Below are 25022 nucleotides of genomic sequence, written 5' to 3' on the forward strand. Positions count from 1 at the left end.
CGCTTCCGTGAGTCTGTCAGAGCACTAGACCCGATGGAAACCATATTCCATTCAACCTACAGACCGAGGTCAACCTGAGGATGCAATCTCCCTCCCTCCGTTGCTCCGTACTATCGCTCTAACACGGAATCCAGGCATATCACGCCAGCGACAGGCCACATTGTATGCCCCTTTCTTGCTCTTTCTCCAATTCTAGCCTCAGAGCCTCGGGAATTCGACCAACTTCCCCACTTTTTACCCCACAACCTCGAGGCCCGTCAACATTGTCACCACCTGCAACAAACACGTCGAATAGAAACGACATGCCTCTCAGAAACCCGAGAAAACAAACTCTACTCTAGTCCACCTCCTGGGAATCGTTTTTCGAGTCGGTGAGAACTCAGTTGGAGTCTTGCACTCAGTCCAGGACATGGTTCACCGAACCTCGGTCTGGAACGGATAACACGGGTATCTACCTCAATCAAAGGCGAGATACTTAGATCGCAAAGCACTTTTCAAAGGGCCGGTCGTGCTGAAGGATATACATACTTTTCCCTTTCCGCTCCTTCTCGTCTTTCATCTTTTGTTTCGCATTGAGAATCTTACTCTCCCATTTTCGACGAAGAGGAAGCAACTATGCCCGCCCTACAGCGGGATATGGGTGACACCCACGTCACAGCCACCGCCAATGGGCATGTCAACGGACACGCTACCAACGGGACGCTGAGCTCTTCCGAGGCCACTAATGGGGTCTACAAAGACGAAGACGATCTGGACGTAGTCGTCGTCGGGGCCGGGTTTGCGGGCTGCTATCTGCTCTACAAGTTGCGAAAGGCCGGGTTTAAGACTAAGATGGTCGAGGCTGGCTCCGATTTAGGGGGTGTATGGTATTGGAACTCGTATCCGGGGGCACGGGTGGACAGCCAAGTGCGTTGAGACAGACACCACCAGATTTCACCATCCAGACTGACCACAATCCTGAAACAGTACCCGATCTACGCCTACTCGTTGCCAGAGGTGTATGAAGATTGGACCTGGACATCGCATTACCCAGACCACGTCGAGCTGAGGCAATACTTCGCCCATGTCGACAAGAAGCTGCACATCAAGAAGGACACGGTCTTCAACGCCAAAGTCGTGTCGGCCGAGTTCGACGAGGCGACCAACAAGTGGACTTTGACGTGCGACACGGGCCAGAAGTTCCGCGCGACGCACTTCGTCGCCTCGCTCGGGTTTGCCGCGAAGCGGTATTTCCCGGACTGGGAAGGGCTGGAGTCGTTCGAGGGTGTGATCCACCACAGCTCGTTCTGGCCCCACGAAGGTGTCGACGTGCGCGGCAAGCGGTGCGCCGTCATCGGCACGGGAGCGACGGGCGTGCAGATCACGCAGGAGTGGGCTCGCGAGATTGGCGACGACGGGGATCTCAAGATGTTCCAGCGCACGCCCAACCTGGCCTGCCCCATGCGGCAGGTCTACCTCACCCCCGAGCAGCAGGAGGAGGATAAGAAGAACTACCCCGAGCTGTTCAACGAGCGGTGGAACAACTATAACGGCTTTCTGTACCAGTACCGCGCCGAGATGATGTTCGACTACACGCCCGAGGAGAGAAAGGAGTTTTTTGAAATGCTGTGGAACATGGTGAGTTATTTTACTCTTTTGTGATTTTCCCCCCTTTCCGCCTTCCTCTACATAATTATTATGCTACTTGACGAGTCTGTTTCCAAGGCGCAGAGACAATGACTGACTCCATCGTCGTTTTCATTGAAATGACAGGGCGGATTCCGCTTCCTGATGAACAATTACTACGACATGACGCGCGAACTCAAAGCGAATCGGGAAGCGTACAACTTCTGGCGCGACAAGGTGCGCGAGCGGGTCAAGGACCCCGTCAAGGCAGAGCTCCTGGCACCCTGGGACCCACCGCACCCGTTCGGGGCCAAGCGGCTGTCTCTAGAGCAGGACTTTTACGACCACTTCAACCGGCCCAACGTGCACGTGGTCGACATGAAGAGTAATCCGATCGCACGCTTCGAACCCGGCGGTATCAGACAGCAGGACGGCACGTTCCACGAGCTTGACATCATCGCGCTGGCGACAGGGTTCGACTCCATCACGGGTGGGCTCAAGGACATCGCGATCCGCGGCGTGGGCGGCCAATTGTTAAGCGACAAGTGGAAGACCGGGACATGGGCGTACCTGGGTCTCACGACTTCGGGCTTCCCGAATTTCTGGTTCACGTACGGCCCCCACGCGCCCACGGCGTTCAGCAATGGCCCCTCGTGCGTCGAGATCCAGGGCGACTGGCTGGTCGAGCTGTTCAGCCTGATGCGCGAGAAGGGCCAGAGCAGGGCTGACGCCCGGCCCGACGCCGAGGACGAATGGCGCGCCTTGGTCAAGGAACTCTCCCTCAAGGGCGTCCGCGGACACACCGACTCGTGGTACAATGGCGCCAATATCCCCGGCAAGCCCAAGGAGCCGCTCAACTATGCGGGCGGCATTCCGCAGTACATCAAGACCCTGGCTGAGGTCAAGGGCGAGGGGTACAAGGGGTTTGAGATACAGTAATAGGTATTCGCGTGTAGACTGCTGAATTGAAGAAATACACCATTTGCTTCGGAAGAGGTCTGTATTTTGGTATTGGTTATAGAGACGCAGTTGAAAACATGACAGATACTCCACCATTGGCGGCGACCAACCTGTTATCCCTTGTTGCTGAGCGTCAGCCCCGTTTCTGCCACGCCAGGGGCCCTGCAGCCTTGCGCAGCCTTGCGACAACAAAAGCAATTCCTTCCCCCTCTAACGACGGTATGGGAGAATCATATCTGCCTCTCCCTTCCCGTCTGTGCCGTGCCTCCTGCTGTGATCGATGGCTTCCCGCCTTCCCGCATCCCGTTGACTGGTCGCTTGCTGAAGGACAAGGGAGGCTTGCACTCTTTCCGGACTCGATTTCTTCGCTTTTGTCGCAGAGCAATCACAGAGAAAACGAAAGAGTGCGGAAGTGCGCAGGCAGTCTCGGGCAATGTGGACGCCGCCTCTGTCTCGAATTTTTGGCGCAGGAACTTGAAACTATCGAGAATCCAGCAACAGCAAGAATAGCGCATGTCACAGAAAGAGGAAATACGACAACCCGAAGGCGCAACACAGCCACGCTGGGCGATACTGAACTTGTAGACACGAGTTCCATTGGAGACACCTCCCTCCTGATGTTCTGTGATCTCAAATTGCGAATTGGTATGGCATGATGAACTCCCGGGCATAAAAGCAGGAATATGCAACGACGGTGACATACCACGCCTCATGATTCTGACCCATTTTTGTAGTCAACAGATGCATAGCACGTCGGCTCGTACCGACAATCATGTCATCTTTTCCTCGGGCTCCCTGTGCCCTCGCTCGCCCCATCGTCCTCCATCTCATCCTCTTCCTCGATCAACGCCGGCGTCCGCCTCTCGTTTCTCCTTTTCGGCCTTCTCCTCCGCGCGCTCGAGATATTACTTGCGGAATCATCTGGCTCGATCTCCCCGAGACCATCCCACTCCCCAAGGCCGTCATCAGTTTCGGCATCCCATCGTCCGCCTACGCCATTTTCTCCGGTTGACATTATCACGCTGGCAGGGGTATCCATGCGGACCTCAATCCCACCCCCCATCGCGCCGCGTCTTCGTTGGGCTGCGGCAGCTAGGCCGGCAGAACGCTCCCGCAACGCGCGGCGGACAGTTTCCGCCTTGTTGTGCAATAGCTCGAATGCATCTTCGAGCGCTTCCATCCCGGCATAGATGTCACGTTCGATCTCGGCGAGGGTGGCCAGCTCGGTTTCCTCGTCAAACGCAATGGGCGCGCCACATTGAGCATTAGGAGCCCCATTTGTGTAGGGATAAGGGTGAGAGTAGCTGGCCTGGCGGGACCCATAACCCGTGCCATTAGTTTGAGGGCCGTAACCAGGTGTCGCGCCTCGTGTGGGTGGCCGGTAGGGGTTTGGACCTCTTGATGGGATACGCTCGGGTAAGGGGACGTCTTCTGCGCCGCTTCTGAGGAATCCGTCAAAACGGCCTGAAATAAGAATGTCCCACTCGTCATGGGAGATTGCAGATAAGGTAGCCAGTGCGTTGTGTAATGAAGGATTGTTGAGTAAGAATAAGGCGGCTTCGGAATCTCTCGGTGTGACCGCCAAACGGTACAATCTCTGGATTGCTTGCGAAGCCACAGCGATGTGCAGAGGCCGCACTCTAGGAGCGGGCGTCGGTGTTGGCGTCGGCTGTGGTGGATGGGACTCCCCATTCTGTTTCCCGAGTTCTGGCGTCGGTATTCGTCTTGGAGGTTCTATGGGCCGATCGACAATACCCAGTAAACCCTTGAAAATAGGCCTCTGCTCAGCGGGGAGATGGGTCAGGATAGCAAACGCTAATGTCTCATCGTCGACCTCCTCAGGTGGCGAACTGGGGTCGTCGCTCTGTCGGCTTAGCCACTTGTCCACACTTTGTTTCGTCTTCCGTGACTGTCGGATATAGTGTTCTCGGTATTCCTCGGGGACATCGATATCGAGTTTCTGCATCGGCACACGGAACTCCAACGAAATCCCCAGTCCGACCGGCGACTGTGTGAAAGCGAAAGGCGGCCAACCAGGCAGATCTTTTCTCCCAGAGACTAGTTCCAGGACTTCACCCCAGCTGACGCCTCTCACGTCCTCGGCATGGTCGTACTCGCACATTGGACATTGACATGCCTCCGAAGAGATGTCACGTGCGAACACGGCTTCAAGTCGATCAAGTAATCGACGTGCCACGGAGCGGTATCCAGTGGCAACGGCTAATGAGCCGTTCTTCGACATCACCTTTTCATAATCATCAAGCAGCGCGACATAAGGTTCAAACAGGTTTGCCACCAGAATCGATGGCTGGTTCGACGACTGAGCCTGTTGTATCGCCATGGGCTTACCCGCCAGTAACAGATTCTTCGTTATTGACTGGTTGAGTCCACCGTGCTGCAGGAGGTAGTCGACCTTGGGAACAGAGACTGGAACGGGCGCCGGAGGCGGTGGTGGAGGTCCGGGAGTCTGTGAAACGCCCCCTGGTGTTCCTGTCAATACTGGGGAACTGTCCTCTACAAAGATTTCCAGTGGAGTGACTCCCCTTGACTGCGGAAGGATCACGGCCGGTTCATCTGCATACGCGGTGGGGGGAGGGATTTTTGACCCTGGTCGCTGAATCGTAGGCTGTTCTGGGGCTATGGAAGTGGCTTCGGAACTAATGTTCGTGCCTGATTCGGTTGCGCTGTTGGTGGTCGCGGGAGAATCAGTTCGGGAGGGTTGACTGATTGATCTTTGAGGAACGGTAAATGCCGAGACTGGAGTTGCAGTCTTCAGTGGTGTTGATGGTGTATCGCGAGGTTTCCGGGTTGGAGAACTGTCTGTCCCCAGCTCGGAAGTACTGCGCAGACGGCCGCTGGATCCTCTTGTCTTTGGTATTGTGCGTGCCTTCCGAGTGCTCTTCCCATCTCCGTCCGTCTGAGACCCTTTCTCTTCCTCTTGGATGGTGTCGACTGACACGGGCCTTCCTGCATTGGCCTTCCATTTCGCCGTTCCCGAGTTCTTGTCTGTGAGAGGCGGACTGGGCGGTGCATCGTTCCGGGCAGCACTGTGCCTCGAGGGTAGTTTGTCTTTGGAAGCGTTGAGGTCGGTCGCAGGAGGCGTAAAGATGTTCGGAACTGGGCGACTTCCTAAACCAACAGCTTCGCGGCTGTGTTCTCTGGAGAATGAGGGATATGGCAGACTGGACTTGGATTCTGATTTAACGGGGACATCTTCGACTATCCCCGGCATGGAGGACCGTCTTTTTTCATCGACCGGTGAGATGGATGTTCTTGAGGATGTCTTTTCTCGAACGGAGGCTTTGCGATGTGATCGGTGCCTGTCTTTTTCCTTGTCTCTGTCTCTGTCTCTGTCACGGTCTCGTTCTCGTTCTCTGTCTTTGTCTTTGTCTCTGTCCCGATCTCTTTCTCGGTCTCGGTCTCGGTCTCGATCTCGATCTCGATCTCGATCTCTTCTATCCTTTTCTGATCGCGACGACTCCTTTTTCTCGCGCCGCCGCTCGGCGCTATTATCTCGAATCTTGGACGGCATGATGTTGGACGGAAGGTCGCATGATGCGGCCGCAGTTGGTTGTTGTTCAAGGCGCTTAGACCGCGGGTACCATTTGTGCCCAAAGGCGAATTTGCTGTGGAGTGACTGGGCGCTTAAGCGGGCGGGGAGACGACCATGTCACCAGGACGGGAAGATGTATTGCCAGGATGGTCAAAGACGGCAGCAGAAGGAGAGAGACAGCGCATGAAGGGGTACGGTTTTATGGAGTCGTGTGTCAAATGGAGAATAGAGTGTCGTGTCACTTTGTGGTTTGGTTGTTGGAGGATGCAAGAAACGAGGCCCCCATCTGCTATGATGTCGTTGGTGCTCGAGGCGCAGTCGGTGGAATTGGCAGAATGGGTGGTGGCAGGTGGCAGGAAATAGCAAGGCTGCCTGATTGGACACTTGCCACTGCATCGTAAATACTCCAACGGGCCAAAATAGACGGAGAGCAGTTTAGAGTCTGGACAGAGCGTTTAAGTGTTTTATTGATTTCATGTCTCTAGAACGTGATACAAGCGAGCCATGTGTCTCCCGCTTGACTGTCGAAAGTGCGCAAACTCGTGTTCCCGCGCTTGCTCTAACCTCTTGCTCCGGAACCTCATCAAACATGACCATCTTTCTCATTTCCTCCCCCAGCGGGCTGTTTACATGTTCAAGACCAGAACTGCGCCGCCAAGCAAGGCCGCTGCACCCATTGCTCCAGTCTTGGCCGGCATTGCAGCTCCTGAACTACTACTCGAGGTCGCCGTCGCACCTGTGGCTGACTGGCTGCCCATGGCGCTCGTCGGCATCGGCACCCCAGATGTGAAGGGAATATTGCTGGCAGAGCTGGCACCGCTGAATGCAGGCGAACCGGACTCTTGGGACGGGTTGGGTGCCGCCGTGGTGTTGCTGGGATTCAGCACATTGTCGATGACGTGAACCACGCCGTTAGCGACGAGCACGTCTGGCACAACCACTCGTGCGCTGTTGACGAAGACCTCGCCGTCCTCGATTGTGATGGTCAGGTCGTTGCCCTGAACTGTTTGCACCGTGCCGTTCTGCAACAGGGTGCTGTAGCCGACAACACCTTGAACGAGATGATACTGCAGGATCGAGGACAAATCTTGCATCGTTAGGTTGGGAAGCGCAGAACCGATCGCTTCAAATGCTTCGTTGTTGGGTACGAACAAGGTCACATCAGACAGGGAGTCGACGGTTGTGACCAGATCTGCACTGATAAGAGCACCGGCCGCAGCGGACAGGTTAAATTGAATGGCCGTCTCTGAAATATTTGGCGGGACAGTTAAGACATCGTCAATAATGTGGACCACGCCACCAGTGAAGTTGACGGGGCCGCTGCTGACACTGGCATTGCTGAGCAGCCCGGAGACCAAGGAAACACGGTTCTCGTTGGTGACTGCTTCCACCACTTGACCCCCGGTTACATTCGTGAATTGAGGCGGTTGCAAGAGAGTTGGAACGAACTGCCTGTCACCAAAATCGGCGTAGGTACCATTCAAAACATGGTAAGTGAACAGTGCTTGAATCATTGTGGTGTCGTTCTGAACCAAGGCAGCACCTGCCGGGGAGTTTAACAGCTTCGTGAAGGCATTGTTGTTAGGTGCAAGCAGCGTGATGTTCTGCAGTGACGCTAACGTGGCCGTGAGTTCGGGAAACAGTCCAAGGTAGGACGTGAGATTGGACAACTCAGGTGTACTTGTGAGTAATGTGGTCAAGTCTTGCGCGACAGCTACGCCAGCCAGCGTGCTGATAGTCAAGGACCTAAACAACATGGTTGGAGATCGCAGTGATAGTAAGTGTGGGCCTGAAGGGACAGAACATAGAAGACTTGACGAGAAGGAACTGATGGACAAAGGAAGTAGAGTGCACAGGATTCAAAAGAGAAAGTCTCATGAAGAAGTATTTAAGGATCGCGCTGGTGTGGTCTTCCCTGGACAAACCACAGTCAAGTCATTCAAGCCGGGTGCTGCTTGTTCCGGTTTCTCGGTCGTGGCACGTAGTCATTGCCGTGGGATGGTGTAACTCGAGACATGGCACAAGAGTCAATGTTGAGCAAGTCGCTGCCTTAGACGAATAACCTCAAGTGGTGACCAATCGAGCAAAGCTTGCAGAACGATGTTCCCCTTAATGGCATTGTCCACTCATCGTTCCATGGTTGAGTCGACGACAACGGGTCCATCTGGAGAGACACAGAAGAGGCCTGTTTGCTGGAAACCACCCAATAGCTGTCGAACTGGGTTCGTGTGATTGATGGTCTGAAAGTTGGCGGGCGCTTCAAGAGAAGCACGGCTGAACATTTGGGCAGACTTTGTCAGTTTCATAAGGACAAAAGCAGAATCGACGATGACCAATTAGGCACTGGAGTCGCGCCATTTACCAGTTCTTGGACCAAAAACGAGGCGGGCGAAAGGGATTGAGGTTGGCAAGGGCTGGCAAACAAGGCACAACCCCGGAATAAAGATTGGAGGGCAAGCTTGAGATCTGAAACACAAAAACAGGGGCTGCGACAGCCGAAAGGGGGGACGCCTCCTATTGTCAAGGAAGTCTCTCCGGATGCAAGACTGCCCCAGGATTCGCGGCGCTGGATCCGGATCTGTGTCTATCAATTCAAAGAGCCACACATGCGAAACGGGAGGGGCAAACAGACGTGAGTTGGGCCATCCAAAGCAACCACAGTCTCTGGCTATTGGAAGAGGCGACATTGGCGATAATGTCGTCAGTCGTCTTTGGGCACCGTTCCCAACGCTTTTCGAGGTTTTTTTGGTGGTTGCGGATGGGTTTCACTTTTGCCCGGGCATTGCTCCTAGTCCGTGTCACACATTGAATCCGGGATCCAAGTGTTCTGCGCCTCACAGCCACAGCAGACCGGAATGTGAAGAGACGAGAACTCCCTGACTTGAGCACATCATCACACCCTCTGTTGGCCAGGCCATGGGCCCAGACCTCCTCCTCCTAGTTCAAATGCTTTAGCAGCTTTTAATACTCCAATATCATCCCACCTCTTGCCAATCACCTGCATACCCACAGGGAGCATCCCATTCCCGTTCCGCGCACGTGCCCAACCACAGGGGACGTTCAAAGCTGGGTGACCTGTGGCATTGAAGGGACAGGTGTTGTTGGTTGACCCAACTGCCAATTTGATCTTATCCATAATGTTGCTGCCGCCCTCGGCCTCGGGTCGTAAATCAGGATGCGGAGGAGCAACTGTCGGTGTAGTAGGAGTGATAAGGACATCGAATTCTTCCAAAGCCTTGTCGTAAGCCGCCCTTAATTGCAACACATGGCGATGAGCCTTAGCTTGAACTTCTGGACCAAACTTTTCTTTCAAAAAAGTCTCACAGAAAATGATGTTCATTACTGCGGGGTTGGCCACAGTCAACAGATCATACATTTCTTGATCTGGGGGCCATCTCAGAGATAGGTGTGGAATGTTATGACTGAGCACATCGGGGACTCGACCGCCAATGGCCAATCCGGCAAGATGTGTCCTTGTCGACGCGGTCCAGATTGCAGGGCCGAGCAGATGCATCGGGAGCGAGATTTCAGACACCGTTGCACCGCTCGCTCCAAAATGTTTCAACGCAGCCGAACGGACAGCTTCTGCAACTTCGGTCTGAGTGCCCGGCGAAGTAAGTGACTCTGTTATGATACCAACTTTAAGGCCTTTGCCCGGGTTTTCTGCAGCAGCGAGTTGTTTTGCATAGTCAACAACATGTTGGCGAAGCGGCGATTCGGGCGTCATGCGAGAATCCAGCCCGTCATAACCGGAAACCACTGTGAGTAGAGCGGCTATATCCTCCAATTTCCTTGCCATAGGTCCGGTGTAGTCGATCATTGGATGGAGTCCAGCAATTCCTGTGTACGGGACTAGTCCATGCGTGGGCTTAAGACCATAGACGCCGCAATAGGATGACGGAAGGCGAATACTCCCGGCTTGATCTCCACCCATCGCTAGGTCGACATCTTCCCCGGCTTCCTCCAGACCAGGAACCCCGGCAGCTCGGGCGTTCCCCAGCGCAAGAAGGCATGCCCCTCCACTGGTGCTCCCACCAGCATTATAATCGTGGAGCCAAGGATTGTGGACTGGTCCGTTGGCCGAAGTGTAGGACATTGGAGTGAGAGAATAGTTCTCGCATGTCGATGTGCCCACAATGGTGGCTCCAGCCTCAAGTAATCTCCTTGTTATTGACGCATCGATCGCCGCAATCGGATAATTTCCGTCCTTGGAAACAAATTGAGGAAAAGTTCCACAAGTATGCGGCAGACCAAAAACAGACATATTATCCTTCATGATGACTTTGCGACCGTTGAGAACGTCTGACAGTGGTCTTTCTGCCACAAGATGTGCTTGGTGACTCCACGCATTGTGACTATTCTTTTTGGGTTTCCAATACTCTCGTCCGCCGATCGTAGGGACAGGCTCGAGTCGAGGATCGATGTAGTCTGGCAGGCTGTTGACACTTGCAGCCGTCATGTCAGCTGATTGAAGTACAAGCAGATATGCTTCTTCGTCCACTTTAGACGGAATCCTGATGTTGTTGCGAGCCGCGACATCGTGAAGGACATCAAGGGTGACGCTGGACCTTGAACAACATTAGAGAAATCTTGCAAGCGTGGGGAGGCATGGGCCTACTGCTGTCCATCTGCCAGTGCCACGATAGACATCGTCTAGGAGTTTGGCCCTTCCGCACCTTTCTTTGAGGTTGAACAGAAGTTGCTTGTCCAACAGTAGGAGGGATTAGGAAACATAATGAATATCCAATCGACTAACGCTGATGTCCGAATTCGGGCGTGGATCTCCATTGACGTTATTGGATCCAGGAGGGTAACGAGGAAGTGCCTTCATTTCCCAGCAAGGCTGCGCATGCCTTTTCTCAAGGAGGATGCTATCTCTTTGCAACGCTGTTGCACTCGCGGTGTATTCCATGGAAGCGGTATCTGCGGTGTCGCGTTTGGGTCTTGCATTACCCCAGTGCGCATCAGCTTTGAGCATCAACAGGCACATCTTCCAACCAGTTCCATTGCACCAATACTCTACCGAGGTCAACGTCGGAGAGTTCAGCGAAAGTATTGATGGTGACATCGATGTCCATTGGCTGACAGCCAGTGCATCTGTCCACGACTGTCAGATCCACACTCTTATTGTCCTTCCGCGCCCTAATCTTCTTGCCGCACAGTGGATTTGCATTCGGGTTGCTGCCAACACTGACTGCATCAAATACAATGTGTGAGATGGCCACAATCTTGTCGCTATCATCGGACACAATCCCGCACGCACCGAGACCGGGTTCGTAGTAAGTCAGATCGCCAGTGTAGGGACCGCCATTCCCCGAGGGAAGGGGCAGGTTCTGCTTGTGTTTGCGCGTCGAAAGGCCTGCTGCAAGGCCAATGATGAGGACAATGATTGCCAGCACGAGAACCAAGATAATGATGCGGGCTCTGCGCGAGAGGTTCCTGCATCGGTTCAGGAAGCTTTGGTTTGTACTGGGGCTTCGAGGTAGCAGTTGCGTGGGCACAGGTTTCCGTCGAATCGTAGCTGTTGCTCTTTTTTCCACCTCTCCTACTTGTACTTCTTCTGCTTCACCCATCTTGGTGTTGGTGGCGGGCTCGATTTGTGCGGAGAGGGATATGGTACGGTCTGCGAGACTTGGTTGAAGCAGTAGAATCGTTCCGGAGACAGTCTACCGAGTCGACAAAACTTCTTTAGGTGTTTAGTCAGAACTGTTCACTTCCTGTTCCAAGGGTCACATCGGTCAAAACACCAGCACAAAGTAGGAAGTCTCTTCATCACAGTCAGAACGAAATTGCGCGCTCAAGGATGTGGAGCTGTCTCGCTTCGCTCACGCCCTTGCGATCATGATTGGCTCCCTCTTTGCTGCGTCAATGTTCCCCGGGCGGGTGGCGACCAACGATGGTTGAGGATTGACAAATGTTCACAACTTCAACTTCGTGGCTATGAGGCCGACAGATCTGAATGGGACAATGTAAGTAGGCTGGCCATCTGGGGCTTGGAGGATGGAGGACTCTGGAATCTGAATAGTGGTTAAGGACCATCAAATTGAGGTGAAGTGCCCACAACCTCGGACTGGGAGCGGCATGGATTCACCCCCGAATGCAGTGAATAGAGATTGAAATGTATAATCGACACGCCCTCGACCTGCGTGCATACCCAGCCAGGTAGCTGCATGGAAGACATGGAGAGAAACCACAGAATAGAGGGCTTCCAAGACATGCAACTCCTGCAACAGATTGATTTTCTCTTGTTCCCAGACAGCTCTCTGTTGCTCTGTTGCTTTTTGTCAGACCGACGCGTCGCGTCGCCCAACGATGACCTCAGCAAAGCTAGGCTTGTCCAATGCGACATTGCTGTCGCCACCTCCTTCTCCCTACTCAGAGCCTGAGCTGCCAGTCATTCCTACCAATGACCTGGGAATGATCGTTGACAATGACTCCTCGCGGGAAAAGGTTCAAGCTGGACCAGCGGCAAAGACGCTCAAGAAGCCCAGAGCTACTGGGACGCGTCGCAAGGTTACCTATGTCTCCAGGCATTTCGTGATGGAGGAGCCCAAAGATGCACCGCAGGTTGATACTTTGAGACAGAAAAACAACATGTTTAACAACGCATTAGGTTCCGACCGTGAGAGTGCTCCAGTCATTGCCACACCACCAGAAACGCCTGCCAGCCGCCGAGTCTACTATGGCCTCAACCTCGATGAGCTCTCTTCAGATTCAAGTCTCACAGATGTCCCAGACGACATTGGGCCTGACCCATTCTTGCCATACCTTCAACTCCCTTCAGCTGCTTCTAAAGCCGAGGAAATCAAGGTCGCAGCCAAGAAGCACCGGAGGTCAAAAACGTCACCATATTTCCCACAAGTGCACAAACATCGACCTACCTTCCTGGCGACATTGCCGTTCCCTCCTCTTTCCCACGACAAGTTCGGCCTGATGCAAGAGAGACTAGCTCATGATCCATTCCGTCTCCTTATTGCGACCATTTTCTTGAATAAAACGCCTGGAGAGCGCGCAATGCCTGTCTTCTATCAACTCATGTCACGCTACCCCACGCCGATAGATCTTGCCAATGCCGACGTCAGCGAGGTTACTTCGATTATCTATGGTCTAGGGTTTCAGAATCAACGAGCCAGAAAATGCGTCGCAATGGCCAAGGTCTGGCTCGAGCGGCCGCCTGCACGCGGAAAGCGCTATAAAAAGCACAATTATCCATCAAAAGGCGATGGACGAGATGTCAAGCAAGACGAAGTTGTCGACGACGAAGATGAACGTGTGGCATGGGAGATTTCTCACCTGCCAGGCCTCGGGCCTTACTCTCATGACAGTTGGCGGATGTTTTGCCGTGATCAGCTGAGGGGAGTCGCCAAGAGTTGGAATGGCGAAGGTGCAGAGGATCCTAAAACTTTTGAGCCCGAGTGGAAGAGGGTGATTCCCTTGGATAAGGAACTTCGAGCATACCTTACTTGGATGTGGCTAAAAGAAGGGTGGGTTTGGAATAAGGAGACCGGTAAGCGAACGAAGGCGAGTCACGAGCTTTTGTCAATGGCGAAAGGAGGGGGGATCGTTGTGGAAGATAGGGACTCTGCCCATCTAATTGTTAAGAGTGTCCAAGAGGAGAACGTCGATACCCTGAAGGAGAAGAAGAAAGTCGAACGCACCGCTGGAGAATACTTGCCTGAGAATTCGACGCATGGGAGTTGAGATCGAAGAGAACAGACTCATCTGATCAGGACGGTTTCGTCGGCCTCGAATCCATCTATTTGTTGGCAGTCAATCTCGATGGAACAAGAAAGGTGATCAATAAATGATGCGCAAAAGACCCAAACCGCTAAAGGCTGTTCTGAACTGAGTCCTTCCACTCCTTGCCTCATGCTTGCCTTTCCGAGGGCCAAAGTCCGAAAATCTTGGCCACAATTCCACAACATCACCAGACCGAAGGTTCGAGGCCACAATCTAGGACTTCTGCGCGGCTTTTGGCAAAAGGGGTCTGAAGATCCCCCAAACACGAGCGACGAGGCAACCCCGCTCCGCCTCGTTTCCCCGTCGTCAAGCCGAATCTTGCAAAATATCCTTGTTCTGACATCTTCATTGATGAGCACCAGCCAAACTCGGATGGGACGAATAATGCTCTCCCCGTGTCACCGGTCCGTTGCGAAGCGACCTACGCGGAGAATTATGGAAGGCAACCCGTAGTGGCTTGTGACCGCCGATTTCACAGGAATGGTTCGCAAGGCTATGGCACGCACATTGCTGCCTGACGAGGCAGAATGCAAGGTCCTGTCCACAATCGCAACGCTCCAGGCAGCCCACCAAGCAAAGAACAAAGTGGCAGTGGTAGTGGCACTTCCAGTGGAAGATATTGTATGTATCACGCCTATTTAATGCGTACCTCCTCGTACGTAGCCCAGCTATATCATCCCCAATCGACCACAAATCACATACAAAGCATCAGCCCCTTCCAACACCGCACAGGATTAGGGACCGTTCCATTGCCTGTACCTCGCAAGCAACCTTATAGGTACCTGCACCGCAGACCAATTAAAGCCCAGGATGTTCTCTAATCTGAACATGGGCCGAGAGAGGCATGCGCCGCCTCCGACAACTACAGCGAACGAGAGTGGCCGGCGCAAAATTAGGCCAAATCACTTTCATGACTTGGGCGACTTCATCGAAGGCACTGATGCAAGCAATCCCAGCAGGGATTTGACACTCGGTTGGGCCAGCGGCCACGAAGAGAGACTCACCCCCGGAACGATTATCTACATCAGGGACAACCTAGCAAACAGTCGAATAAATGACACGGTGATGCTTGTACTGCGTAGGAGCACCGACACGCAATCTTCCTTGACATGTCTGTCCTTCTGCGCGCACCACGGCCGCAAATTGTCCTCGCTCTACAAGACGCATCGGCTTGTTGTGCCCCCAGCGCAGCCGGCTCGCACAGTCACCCCGTCGCCAAGACAACAGGGTCCTGTCATCGCAAATACCAGAGATGGAGGACTGAATTTAAGGGGCGTTGAGGTCGAGTTGTATACCAACGGCTTCCGACCCAAACCTGAACTGACATTGAACTGCGAGGAGTTATGGAATGTGGAACGCGAAGTCGACGTTGCTGTCATCGGCGAAGTGACTGCACCATCGTTTAGAGAAGTGGTCGCTCATGTCAAGAAGCTGTTCTGTGACTCATTAGACCAGGCTGTGGATAATGAGGACGACCCGCCAGCCGTCCAGGTGACACCGGCCTCGTCAGCCCCAGCGAGGAGCAGGACCAACGATACCGCCAGAGCAGTCAGGTACCGGGACGAAGACCGGCGAAGGGAGCGACGCGATGAGGGGAGAAGTGACCGGCATAATGACAGGGAGGCCGTCGGAAGAGGTGAACCTAGTGACAAAACTAGGAGGCCGGATTCACGAGAGAAGGTCAAGAGATACCGACTCGAAAAACGAGCGTTTGGACCGTCCATACTGGTGCCAATCGACTGAGGTGAACCGTGGAAGTTCTGGGTCCTGTCCATGACAGACACCTTCCTTTACACGTGGGAATACTTGATGCTGGCTCCTGCGGACCCCTTGGTGGCCTTTCACTTCTGGGTGGACGATTTCTCTCAATCCAAGTGACAACGGCGTCAAATCAAAAGTTGGACTGAGGTTGGCGGTATATGTTCCTCTTTCGATTTCCTTGGGCGGATTGCTGTCCTTTCGCAAATCTTTTTTTCGAGTTTCAGATCATCCGCGTTTCTCGATAGGGTTGGATATCTCTGATTCGTCACTTTTAAGGGTATTGAGCAACCTTGACAAAGACGAATAAAACATTCGTATATCTCTTGTCAGCATATCATATCCTCCTTCCTTCAAGGACCAAGTAATCATGTACTTGCAAGAAGCGAGGAAGGTAGGGTGGTTCCACGTCAGACGCTGGCAAAATCGGGTTCCGTGACCTCGGGAAAGAGCGTGGTTCATATTCAGATATATATCTGGCTTCACTCCAATTCCCGTACCGAGCGTAAACCAGACGGCCAACATGGTGTCCTTCCGACTCGGATGGACGAGAAATCCAGGTTGCCATGTCTTATGGGGCGGACGGTCGAGGGATCGGGAAGGATCTGGTGCCTGACAGGCTTCGAAACAAGGTGGATGAAAATCGAGAACTTCCTCGTTTGATTGTGGGAGTGTGATCGCCAACTTACCCGATTCGTCGACATAGCAGTGGTGTTATGTAGCTGGTAGCTAGTGACTTTGCATACGTATGCCTCTGGTGCGGTAGGGACCTGGTCACCCAGGACGCTGGGGGGGCTGAGGTAGCGCTGCCCCTCGTAGGGGAAGTGGTGGGAGTACCGGGTACCTCGTACCTACTTGTAGTGAACCTATGGCATCATAACCCCAACGCAGCTGGGGGTGCGCTCCCTCACCCTCCTTCGCACCCTCCACTTCAACACCTCCCAAAAGAGGGCCACCGACAAGACCACACCGACCCATCCTGTGCCAAAATACAACATTAAACAGCCATCACAACCTGGTTTCACCTGGCCAGTTTCCTGCCAACTCGACCATTGATTTGTTGGTCCTTACAGGAGTCTGTGCGCTTCGATCGAGATCCACCCTTCGTGTCATTCCTCCCACCTGAGTCCGCCCCCGAACCCCTCAATCCTTCCCTTTCAGCTTCAATCGACCTGTTTCAGCCTCAAGTCTCTCTTCCAGATAGCCTCACCCCTACGCATGGTCAAAAGGGTGCCGGCACCACCAAGACCGACCGACAACCTCTACCTCCATCGAAAAGTCCAACCATGGTGCACATATCGCTGCCTAGAGGCCTCAGCCAACTCGGAGGGAAAAACAAAGACAAAGATCAGGGTGCCAGTGGTTCTGCTCCTAATGGGAATGGCAGCAGAAGGCCCAGTCCTCCACGGCTGGGAAGTAACAACAACAGCACCGCTGCCTTGGTCGATCAAAAACCCCTTATTCTCAAGGTCTATGTTATAAAGGTATCTACGGTTCCGTCAACACCGCTTTCCGCCGTCGCTCACCATCTCTGCAGGCACGAAATCTGGCACCAAAAGATAGATCTGGCACCTCCGATCCCGTACGTTTCTGCTCCCATCTCTGCCCCAAGCAGAACCTCTTTTTAACAGTCCTAGTACCTTGTGGTCACTCTCGGCAATGCGAAGCAGTCCACACCCTCAATTTCGAAGAATCTCAATCCGGAATGGAAGATATGCTTCGATATGCCTCTGACGGGCGTCCCACTACTTGAATGCATGTGCTGGGATAAGGATCGCTTTGGCAAAGACTATATGGGTGAATTTGACATCCCGATCGAAGATATCTTCACCAATGGACAGATACAGACCCAGCCAAAGTGGTACAAGCTGAGTTCGCGGAGACCGACAGGGAAGAAACCGAGCAATGTGTCCGGAGAAGTGTACATGCAATTCTCTCTCGTCGACTCTGCGAATCCGTCCGCTAGTCCAGACGAAATCCGGAAAAAGTTTCAAGCCTACCTCGGAGCCGAAGAAGAGGACGATGAGTTGAGCCGTGTCTCTTCGAACCTTGATGACTTTGCCGCGGACGAGGAATTTGACGAGCTTGACGAGGATCAGGAGGAATCAGTCACAGAGACTGAATTCCCCCAGAAACCCGAAACTGCCGACAAGAAAGCGAAGAAGAAAAGACTCGCACGCCTCCGACGCCGGTCGATTGCGGCAAGAGCTTACAATTTCCTTTCAGAAGACAACGATGTCAATGGCATTATTTTCTTGGAGATTGTCAAGATCATCGATCTACCACCTGAACGAAACATGACCCGGACCTCTTTTGATATGGACCCCTTTGTGGTTACTGCACTGGGGCGGAAGGTCTTGCGAACAAGGGTGGTTCGACACAATCTGAACCCGGTGTACAACGAGAAGATGGTCTTTCAAATCAAGCGCAATGAGGTCGGCTACTCCTTTACATTCAGTGTGATCGATCGAGACAGCTTGTCAGGAAACGACTTCGTGGCTTCGACATCATTCCCCCTGCAGAAAATGATCCAATCTGCTCCCAAAGAGGATCCAGAGACTGGTCTCTATGACCTTCCTGAGCCACCAGAGTTTTCGCCGGCAATGCAGCAAAAGGGCAGATTCCGCATCCCCTTATCACGCACCACCTCGGCCAACAGTCTATCAAAGCTGACCAGGCCCGGTTTGAAAAAGGACGACTCTCAAGTATCATTGTCGAGCACGAATAACAGTTCAAGTAGTGACGATGCCAGTCGGCCTCCGCCGCCAACGAGTATGCCGTCTGAAAACAATGGAAACAATGGAAACAATGGAAACAATCTGAAAACTCCTCCGGGCATTGACCTTCCCCAACCTCAACCCGCAGAAGACCCGACGATGATACCCTACGTGATCCCGTTGGAACTCAAGAATAAGGAACGATGGGAAGACAAGCATAGTCCCGAGCTCCACATCCGAGGAAGATATCTGTCTTACAAGGCGCTGAGGCAGCAGTTCTGGAGGGCAATGTTGAAACAGTATGATGCCGATGACAGTAGGCGGATCAGTAAAATCGAGTTCACCACGATGCTTGATACACTCGGGTCAACTCTGAAAGAATCAACAATTGACAGGTTCTTCAAGAGGTTTGCCGCCGAGAACGAAGACGTTGGGGAGGTGGATTTGACCTTTGACCAAGCGGTGATTTGTCTGGAGGAACAGTTGCAGAAGAGCAGTGAAAAGAAATCCCAGCTCGAGAAGATCAAGAGCGCCGAAGTATTTTCGACACAGAAGGATGTCATTCCCCCGCAAGTTAGCAACAATGATGAAGTGCCAACTATTACACAAGAGGCAACCGGGGCTGATGGTGAGGAGGGCAAATTGCTCGGAAACGACCTTGCGGACGAAGGAGACGAAGAACATGTCATCGAGATTCGGGAGTGTCCAATATGCCATCAACCAAAATTGAACAAACGCACCGAAGCCGACATCATAACGCACATTGCTACCTGTGCCAGCTCGGATTGGAGGCAGGTCAATAATCTAGTAATGGGCGGTTTCGTGACACAGAGCCAAGCTCAGCGGAAGTGGTACTCCAAGGTCATCACTAAGATCAGTTACGGAGGCTACAGGCTGGGCGCTAACAGCGCGAACATTCTCGTTCAAGATCGGATTACCGGGCAGATCAATGAAGAACGAATGTCTGTGTACGTTCGCATTGGCATCCGCTTGCTCTATAAAGGTTTGGGCGCGGGCGAAATGGAGAAGAAAAGAATCAAAAAAATGCTGCGATCGTTATCAATCAAGCAGGGCAAGAAGTTCGATGATCCAGCCTCGGTGGCGCAAATTCCCGGATTCATTGCCTTCCACCAGCTCGACATGTCCGAAGTGCTCCTCCCAACTTCCGAGTTCAAGAATTTCAACGAATTCTTCTATCGTGCTTTGAAACCCAACGCTCGGCCTTGCAGCGCACCAGAACGAGCTGAAATCATCGTCTCTCCCGCAGATTGTCGCTCCGTTGTGTTCAATACCATCGATGATGCGACACGAATTTGGGTCAAAGGGAGAGATTACTCGCTCGAGAAACTATTTGGTGAGGCATATCCATTGGAGGCGAAACGATACAAAGGCGGCAGTATGGGCATTTTCAGACTTGCGCCTCAAGATTATCATCGTTTCCACATTCCGGTCGACGGTACCTTGGGAACACCAAAGGCCATCGAGGGTGAATACTACACAGTCAATCCCATGGCCATCAGATCGGCATTGGATGTCTACGGTGAAAATATCCGGGTTCTGGTACCCATCGACTCCGTTGCTCACGGCAGAGTCATGTACGTCTGCATTGGTGCAATGATGGTCGGCTCAACCGTTATCACCCGGAAACCGGGGGATCGGGTCAAACGAGCTGAAGAGCTCGGATACTTCAAATTTGGCGGCAGTACCATTCTCTTGTTCTTCGAGCCGGGAAAGATGGTATACGACGGTGACCTTGTAGACAACAGCATCGGGGCTCTCGAAACATTGGTAAGTTTTACAGGAATGCATTCAGCTTATGCATGTTGCTAATTATCTACTACTCAGATCCGTGCCGGTATGTCTATTGGACACTCACCGAATGTTGAGCCGCATAGGCCGGATATGAAGAAGGACGAGAGCAGCATTACCATGGAGGATAGACAGGAAGCCAGGCGGCGCATTGAGGGCAGCATTGCACCTGACATGGATAACTTTGGCATATTACCCCCCGACACCGAGTCGGGCGATGCAATGAGCTCACTACACCCGGCCAACATCGCGTAACCATATCATGAACGACGAGATGAATGTATGATCAATCAGGATGGAGCGACTGGATTGAGGACAATGTGCTCCAGTTGGACCCACTGCATACACAATCCAGGGCATAAGAATCCGAGCGATTCATCTTCCTGTCAGGCTTGGATACCGCGAAACATCAGGCAGTGGCTTCAACACTCTTTGCTTAGGTCCAAATTCATCATACCTGTCCCCCTATATCAGGGAAGCAATAAGAACACAACGTATACGATATCACCTGCTCGCCTTTGTTCCCAGATGGTTATTCACGTCCCATTCCACTGCACAGATTGTGGAGGACTATGCTACGTATTGCTACCATTTCCTTCGATGTAACGAGGGCGTCCCGGGGGGGGGGGGGGACGCGTAATCCGAGGCATACTATATTCGTTGAAGTTGTTGGTAAGGGCCCTGTTTGCTGGTCTCCTTGTTTTGCAGAAGCGAAGAATTGGCAAAGATGACAACTCGTCGGATAAATCAGGACCACCACTTTACCTTCGTTCGAGCTTTTTCCCACACCGGCGCGAGCAATCTATCTCCAGGGTAAATCCCAGCGGCATTGGACAGGATGACGACTCCTACGCACATCTTCCCGGAAGATCACGAGAGAAGTCGACGACGACCTCGCGGCCGTTTGCAGGGAGTATCCCGACAAGTTCAGATCCTTGGCCAGTCTGCCGTTGCCGGACGTGGAAGGGTCGCTGGCTGAAATCGACCGTGTTCTGAATCAGAATGACAATGCGATTGCGAAACGAGAAAACGGGGTTCGCAAAGGGGTTCATTTTCTCGTCTCTCGCGCGCGTGTGTGTACTGCTTTCTGAGAGATAAACTGGGAGGCGATTGATAAAGACCCGAGAAATTGTCTAGCTGACCCAGAACCGTGAAGGGACTGCTGCTGCCATTGTATAGTAATATGCTCCATCACTGCCAAGCCTCATTCGGTAAACACTAGGCTGTCATTTTGACGACAACGATGAACTGAACGATTTACAAGGACATGCTTCCAAAGCTGCCACTCAGCCCGCCAGCTGGCAATATTGCAAGGCTCAGCCGCAAAGATCAGGCAGCATTATCTTCAGCACTTTTAGCCCTTTACCTGCCTCTCTTCTTTCCCATACTCACATTTCGCCCGATTCCATGGCTGTGGCACTTGCAGCGTTGAGCCTAGGCTCTAGCATCCTTCAGGCCATCGACTTCGGATCGACGTTCGTGTCGATGGCTCGCAAGATCCGCGGTGTCACTCACCGCAACCAGGAAAGTCTTGATGAAATAGCATCTCTCCGTGTTCTCAACACCAATCTCAGTGATCTTAGCGGGACATTCGCACACAATCAGGTGCCACTGATCTGGCAAGCGAGAGCAATCGAGGTATCCTCAATTTGGCCAAGGAGTGCGCGACATTGGTTGAAAAGTTGGTACGCTCGCTGAATGAACTTGGTCTTGGAGATGCAGCTCGAAAGCGGGACGCCCTCTACTCAGCATTCAGGTTGACATGGAAACGAGATGATATCAATGGCCTTCGGGCAAGAGTCAACGACTTTAGGTCTCAATTGACTCTGAGCTTGCTTGTTTCCATGCGGTTGGTCCTCTGTCGAACCTCTTATTTGACCAGCCTGCCCTAATTGCCGTGCTTAGATATTATGCCAGCCAATCCCTGATCCAACAGAGTGCGATTCTCAGAGGACTTCGGGAGGTCCGGAAAAGCACTCAGCCCGGGGGAAGCACCATAAGCAACACTTCGGACCCCTTCGGAACCTCTGTCTTGAACTACGTCACCTGGAAGCTCCATCGTAGGCAGCAAGATCTAGCAAAGCTTTTTCTCAAGACCGACATCATTCGTGCCGTACGCGACGCCCCAGCAGGTCGTTCGGAAGTACGTTCCTGCATTGTGGGAGCGACTATCCCAGAGGAGGCTGGGAAGCGGTCTCTCAGTATGTTACTTGCAAGTCTCCGCTACAGTGGGATGAAAGAGAGAAATAATTCCAGAGGCACATGAAACAACATTTCAATGAGTGCTGAAGCACAGAGATAACGACAAATGGGCCGCTTTCAAAGACTGGCTCGAGTCAGACGTCAAGTCATACTGGATTACAAGGAAGGCCGGCGCTCAGGAAAGTCTACCTTAATGAAGTATATTTGCTATCCGGTCAAATCTGTGGAAGAACTCAATCCCGTTCCTCGGTGTCGCAACTTCTTGACAACATGGAGTGGCGACAAGCATTTCGTGATCGCGTCGTTCTCCTTCTGGAACTCTGGAATTCAAACACAAACGACACAGAGGGGCTTGTTAATGTCACTTCTATAGCAAATTCTTGACCAATGCCTCCAACTCGCATTGTTGGCACGTCCAGACCGATGGGTGATCCTCAGCTTGTTTGGGGAAGACTTTCTGGCCTGGGACGATCAAGAGCTACGCGAACATTGTGCCGGGCGACTAGGATCATCCAAATTAATTCAGCCATCGCCCTTTTCGTGGACGGTCTGGACAAATCCCAAGGCAAACGTAAAAAAATAATCTCGCTCTTCAAGAACATCATCGACCTCTCAAACATTAAAATATGTGTCGCTAGTCGACCCTGGGGTGGAGTTCCAGGACACATTCCAACATATGCCGAGTCTCAGGTTTGAAGATTTGACTGACGACGACATTAAGATCTTTTAGTCTTAACCCTGCTGCAATTTTGACTACGAATCATGAGCGGCTGGTTCTCTGACGCTATACGTCGCAACTAATAAACTAGGGATCAAAGGAGAGCTATATATCCTGAGTCGGTGAGCTGGACATTCACTGGCTAAATCTTTCTCTATCCGGTAGATAGATTTACACTGTCTCGACAATAACAGGTTCGTGCTTCACCAAACTCTTCAATATCGCCTCGACCACCATCACTGCTCTTAACCCATCTTCAGCCGAGCAGTTGGGCTGCACTTCACCGCGCACCGCGGCGATGAAATGCTTGAGTTGGCGAGATAGAGGCGGTGTACCGTCTATCTGCTCTTTCAATGTCTCGTCTCTTGATAGTGGGAAAGTCCAATTCTGCTCTGCTAGAGGATGATCGTCCTGGTGGAACCGGGTCCTTCAGAAAGGTTCGAGCATTAGTCATGGGTTGTATCGAGGGCAACCGGCAGGTTCCGAGATAAAGGAGCTGGACTACAAAACCTACAGCGAGGGGATTCCTATGGACCCTTGCGTGCCAAAGATCGTGAGACAGGTCTCCCTAGCGACGGGAATGTGAGGATTTTCCCCCGTTGCCGCTTCCCAAGAGTTCGGTGATGTCGCAGTACTGTTCCGGTGACCAAGAGCATTAGCTGCCAGCTTTTTTACTAGAGGAGGTATGAATGAACGAGCGTCCCGTACTCAGAAAACAAGAACGATCCCACTGCGCCGCTCGCAAACTTCATGGTAGAAAGGACGGTCTCGTCCACTGGGTAGGGTCTCTCTTTGACACCTTCGACGGCGTAGACTTCGACAATATCGCCTAGGAGATACTGAAGGAGGTCGATTTCGTGGATTGCGTTGTTCAAGACCTGGCTTCCTTGTCAACAAAATCGGCAAGGGGAGGAGAAAATTTTCAGGGAATGGCGGCTTCGTACAACTCCTCCAGAGCCTAGTTGCTGCCGCCAATTTACATTGAAGTATTCCGTTGACTTGCGCATTGCCCAGACTATCGGCTCATCAGCAACAATATCTCCAATACACGTAGGTTCGAATGGGAAAGGCGCTCTGTACCTCCATTGATAGCGACAACCCTGCCGAGGCGCCCCTCATCAATTGCTTTCTTAACAGCAACGGTATGTGGATTGTGTCTCCGGTGGTGACCGACCATGATCAGACCCTTCCCACCAGCAACTGAACTGCGAGCTTTCAAGAGATCACGTCCCTGAGCACCCGTTGCGGTCAGTGGCTTCTCCACTAGTACTGATACGTCTGCCACCACAAGATCTGTTGCCAGAGGTGCGTGTGTACCGTTCGGTGTGGCTAAGATGACTGCATCTGCGGAGATCGCTCCAGCTTTCAATGAGGCCAGAAAGTCGGCCACATTTTGGAAGTATGGAAGCTGATATTGTTTTGCAAGCTCAAAGCCGATAGCGGCGGGGTCACTATGGGAGTCAATACAAGCAGCGTCCTCGTTGCGGGTTGATATGTGCAGCACAATGAACTTACATGATTCCAACGAGCTCTGTTCGAGGTTTGTCAGCACGAGCCGTATCTCGTATCGTTGGCAGACATACCCGCTTCCGGCTCATCAATGACATGCTGTAGATGCCTCTTCCCAATTAAACCGCTTGCTCCTGCGACAGCCTTTGTCTTGTCAGGAACAAGAACTGGTCCAGGAGTCTCCCTGGGGCTTTCTTCTGCTGGAGTGGGGCTTACAATTTTGACGGGTCTCCTTGCGCTTTCACAACGATATTCTGACTCCATGACGGAAACTTTCTCTCACTCGCTTCTTTCAATGCTGGAGGCAGAACAGAATGGGAGTCATTGGGATCTTAAGCGGAGGTGTCGGGCCGCACAGAAAGAACCTCCGCCGGCAAAAGACTTATCCGACAGCAGAGTCTGCGATCGACTGCATCCTAGAGATCACGATGTGATTGGCTTTTCAGCTGAT

The 25022-nt window shown here is 52.6% G+C and overlaps 10 protein-coding genes across 10 annotated transcripts; 5 read left to right on the forward strand and 5 right to left on the reverse strand.

Moving 5' to 3' along the window:
- Positions 1–615: 615 nt before the first annotated feature.
- On the forward strand, positions 616–2544 carry Z519_00178 (uncharacterized protein; the record flags this gene model as incomplete). Its single annotated transcript, XM_016757937.1, has 3 exons — positions 616–906; positions 967–1617; positions 1753–2544. The coding sequence occupies 3 exons, from the start codon at positions 616–618 to the stop codon at positions 2542–2544; spliced, it is 1734 nt and encodes a 577-aa protein (XP_016625186.1).
- Positions 2545–3340: 796 nt separating this feature from the next.
- Positions 3341–6097, reverse strand: Z519_00179 (uncharacterized protein; the record flags this gene model as incomplete). Its single annotated transcript, XM_016757938.1, has 1 exon — positions 3341–6097. The coding sequence occupies one exon, from the start codon at positions 6095–6097 to the stop codon at positions 3341–3343; it is 2757 nt and encodes a 918-aa protein (XP_016625187.1).
- A 647-nt stretch (positions 6098–6744) lies between these two features.
- Positions 6745–7875, reverse strand: Z519_00180 (uncharacterized protein; the record flags this gene model as incomplete). The annotated part of the gene is made up of 1 exon (XM_016757939.1): positions 6745–7875. The coding sequence occupies one exon, from the start codon at positions 7873–7875 to the stop codon at positions 6745–6747; it is 1131 nt and encodes a 376-aa protein (XP_016625188.1).
- A 1136-nt stretch (positions 7876–9011) lies between these two features.
- Positions 9012–10768, reverse strand: Z519_00181 (uncharacterized protein; the record flags this gene model as incomplete). The annotated part of the gene is made up of 2 exons (XM_016757940.1): positions 9012–10686; positions 10737–10768. 2 exons carry the CDS (start codon positions 10766–10768, stop codon positions 9012–9014), a joined length of 1707 nt encoding a protein of 568 aa, XP_016625189.1.
- A 314-nt stretch (positions 10769–11082) lies between these two features.
- Positions 11083–11691, reverse strand: Z519_00182 (uncharacterized protein; the record flags this gene model as incomplete). Its single annotated transcript, XM_016757941.1, has 1 exon — positions 11083–11691. The coding sequence occupies one exon, from the start codon at positions 11689–11691 to the stop codon at positions 11083–11085; it is 609 nt and encodes a 202-aa protein (XP_016625190.1).
- Positions 11692–12430: 739 nt separating this feature from the next.
- Positions 12431–13819, forward strand: Z519_00183 (uncharacterized protein; the record flags this gene model as incomplete). Its single annotated transcript, XM_016757942.1, has 1 exon — positions 12431–13819. One exon carries the CDS (start codon positions 12431–12433, stop codon positions 13817–13819), a length of 1389 nt encoding a protein of 462 aa, XP_016625191.1.
- Positions 13820–14686: 867 nt separating this feature from the next.
- On the forward strand, positions 14687–15601 carry Z519_00184 (uncharacterized protein; the record flags this gene model as incomplete). Its single annotated transcript, XM_016757943.1, has 1 exon — positions 14687–15601. The coding sequence occupies one exon, from the start codon at positions 14687–14689 to the stop codon at positions 15599–15601; it is 915 nt and encodes a 304-aa protein (XP_016625192.1).
- A 1301-nt stretch (positions 15602–16902) lies between these two features.
- Z519_00185 (phosphatidylserine decarboxylase) lies at positions 16903–20397 on the forward strand (the record flags this gene model as incomplete). The annotated part of the gene is made up of 4 exons (XM_016757944.1): positions 16903–17100; positions 17154–17198; positions 17254–20121; positions 20179–20397. The coding sequence occupies 4 exons, from the start codon at positions 16903–16905 to the stop codon at positions 20395–20397; spliced, it is 3330 nt and encodes a 1109-aa protein (XP_016625193.1).
- A 1152-nt stretch (positions 20398–21549) lies between these two features.
- On the forward strand, positions 21550–22538 carry Z519_00186 (uncharacterized protein; the record flags this gene model as incomplete). The annotated part of the gene is made up of 4 exons (XM_016757945.1): positions 21550–21780; positions 21825–21991; positions 22048–22343; positions 22441–22538. The coding sequence occupies 4 exons, from the start codon at positions 21550–21552 to the stop codon at positions 22536–22538; spliced, it is 792 nt and encodes a 263-aa protein (XP_016625194.1).
- A 695-nt stretch (positions 22539–23233) lies between these two features.
- On the reverse strand, positions 23234–24835 carry Z519_00187 (uncharacterized protein; the record flags this gene model as incomplete). Its single annotated transcript, XM_016757946.1, has 7 exons — positions 23234–23489; positions 23577–23696; positions 23771–23940; positions 24007–24077; positions 24143–24513; positions 24578–24593; positions 24646–24835. 7 exons carry the CDS (start codon positions 24833–24835, stop codon positions 23234–23236), a joined length of 1194 nt encoding a protein of 397 aa, XP_016625195.1.
- Positions 24836–25022: the final 187 nt, after the last annotated feature.

Source organism: Cladophialophora bantiana (genome assembly GCF_000835475.1).
Source record: "Cladophialophora bantiana CBS 173.52 unplaced genomic scaffold supercont1.1, whole genome shotgun sequence".
Taxonomy (NCBI): Eukaryota; Fungi; Ascomycota; class Eurotiomycetes; order Chaetothyriales; family Herpotrichiellaceae; genus Cladophialophora; species Cladophialophora bantiana.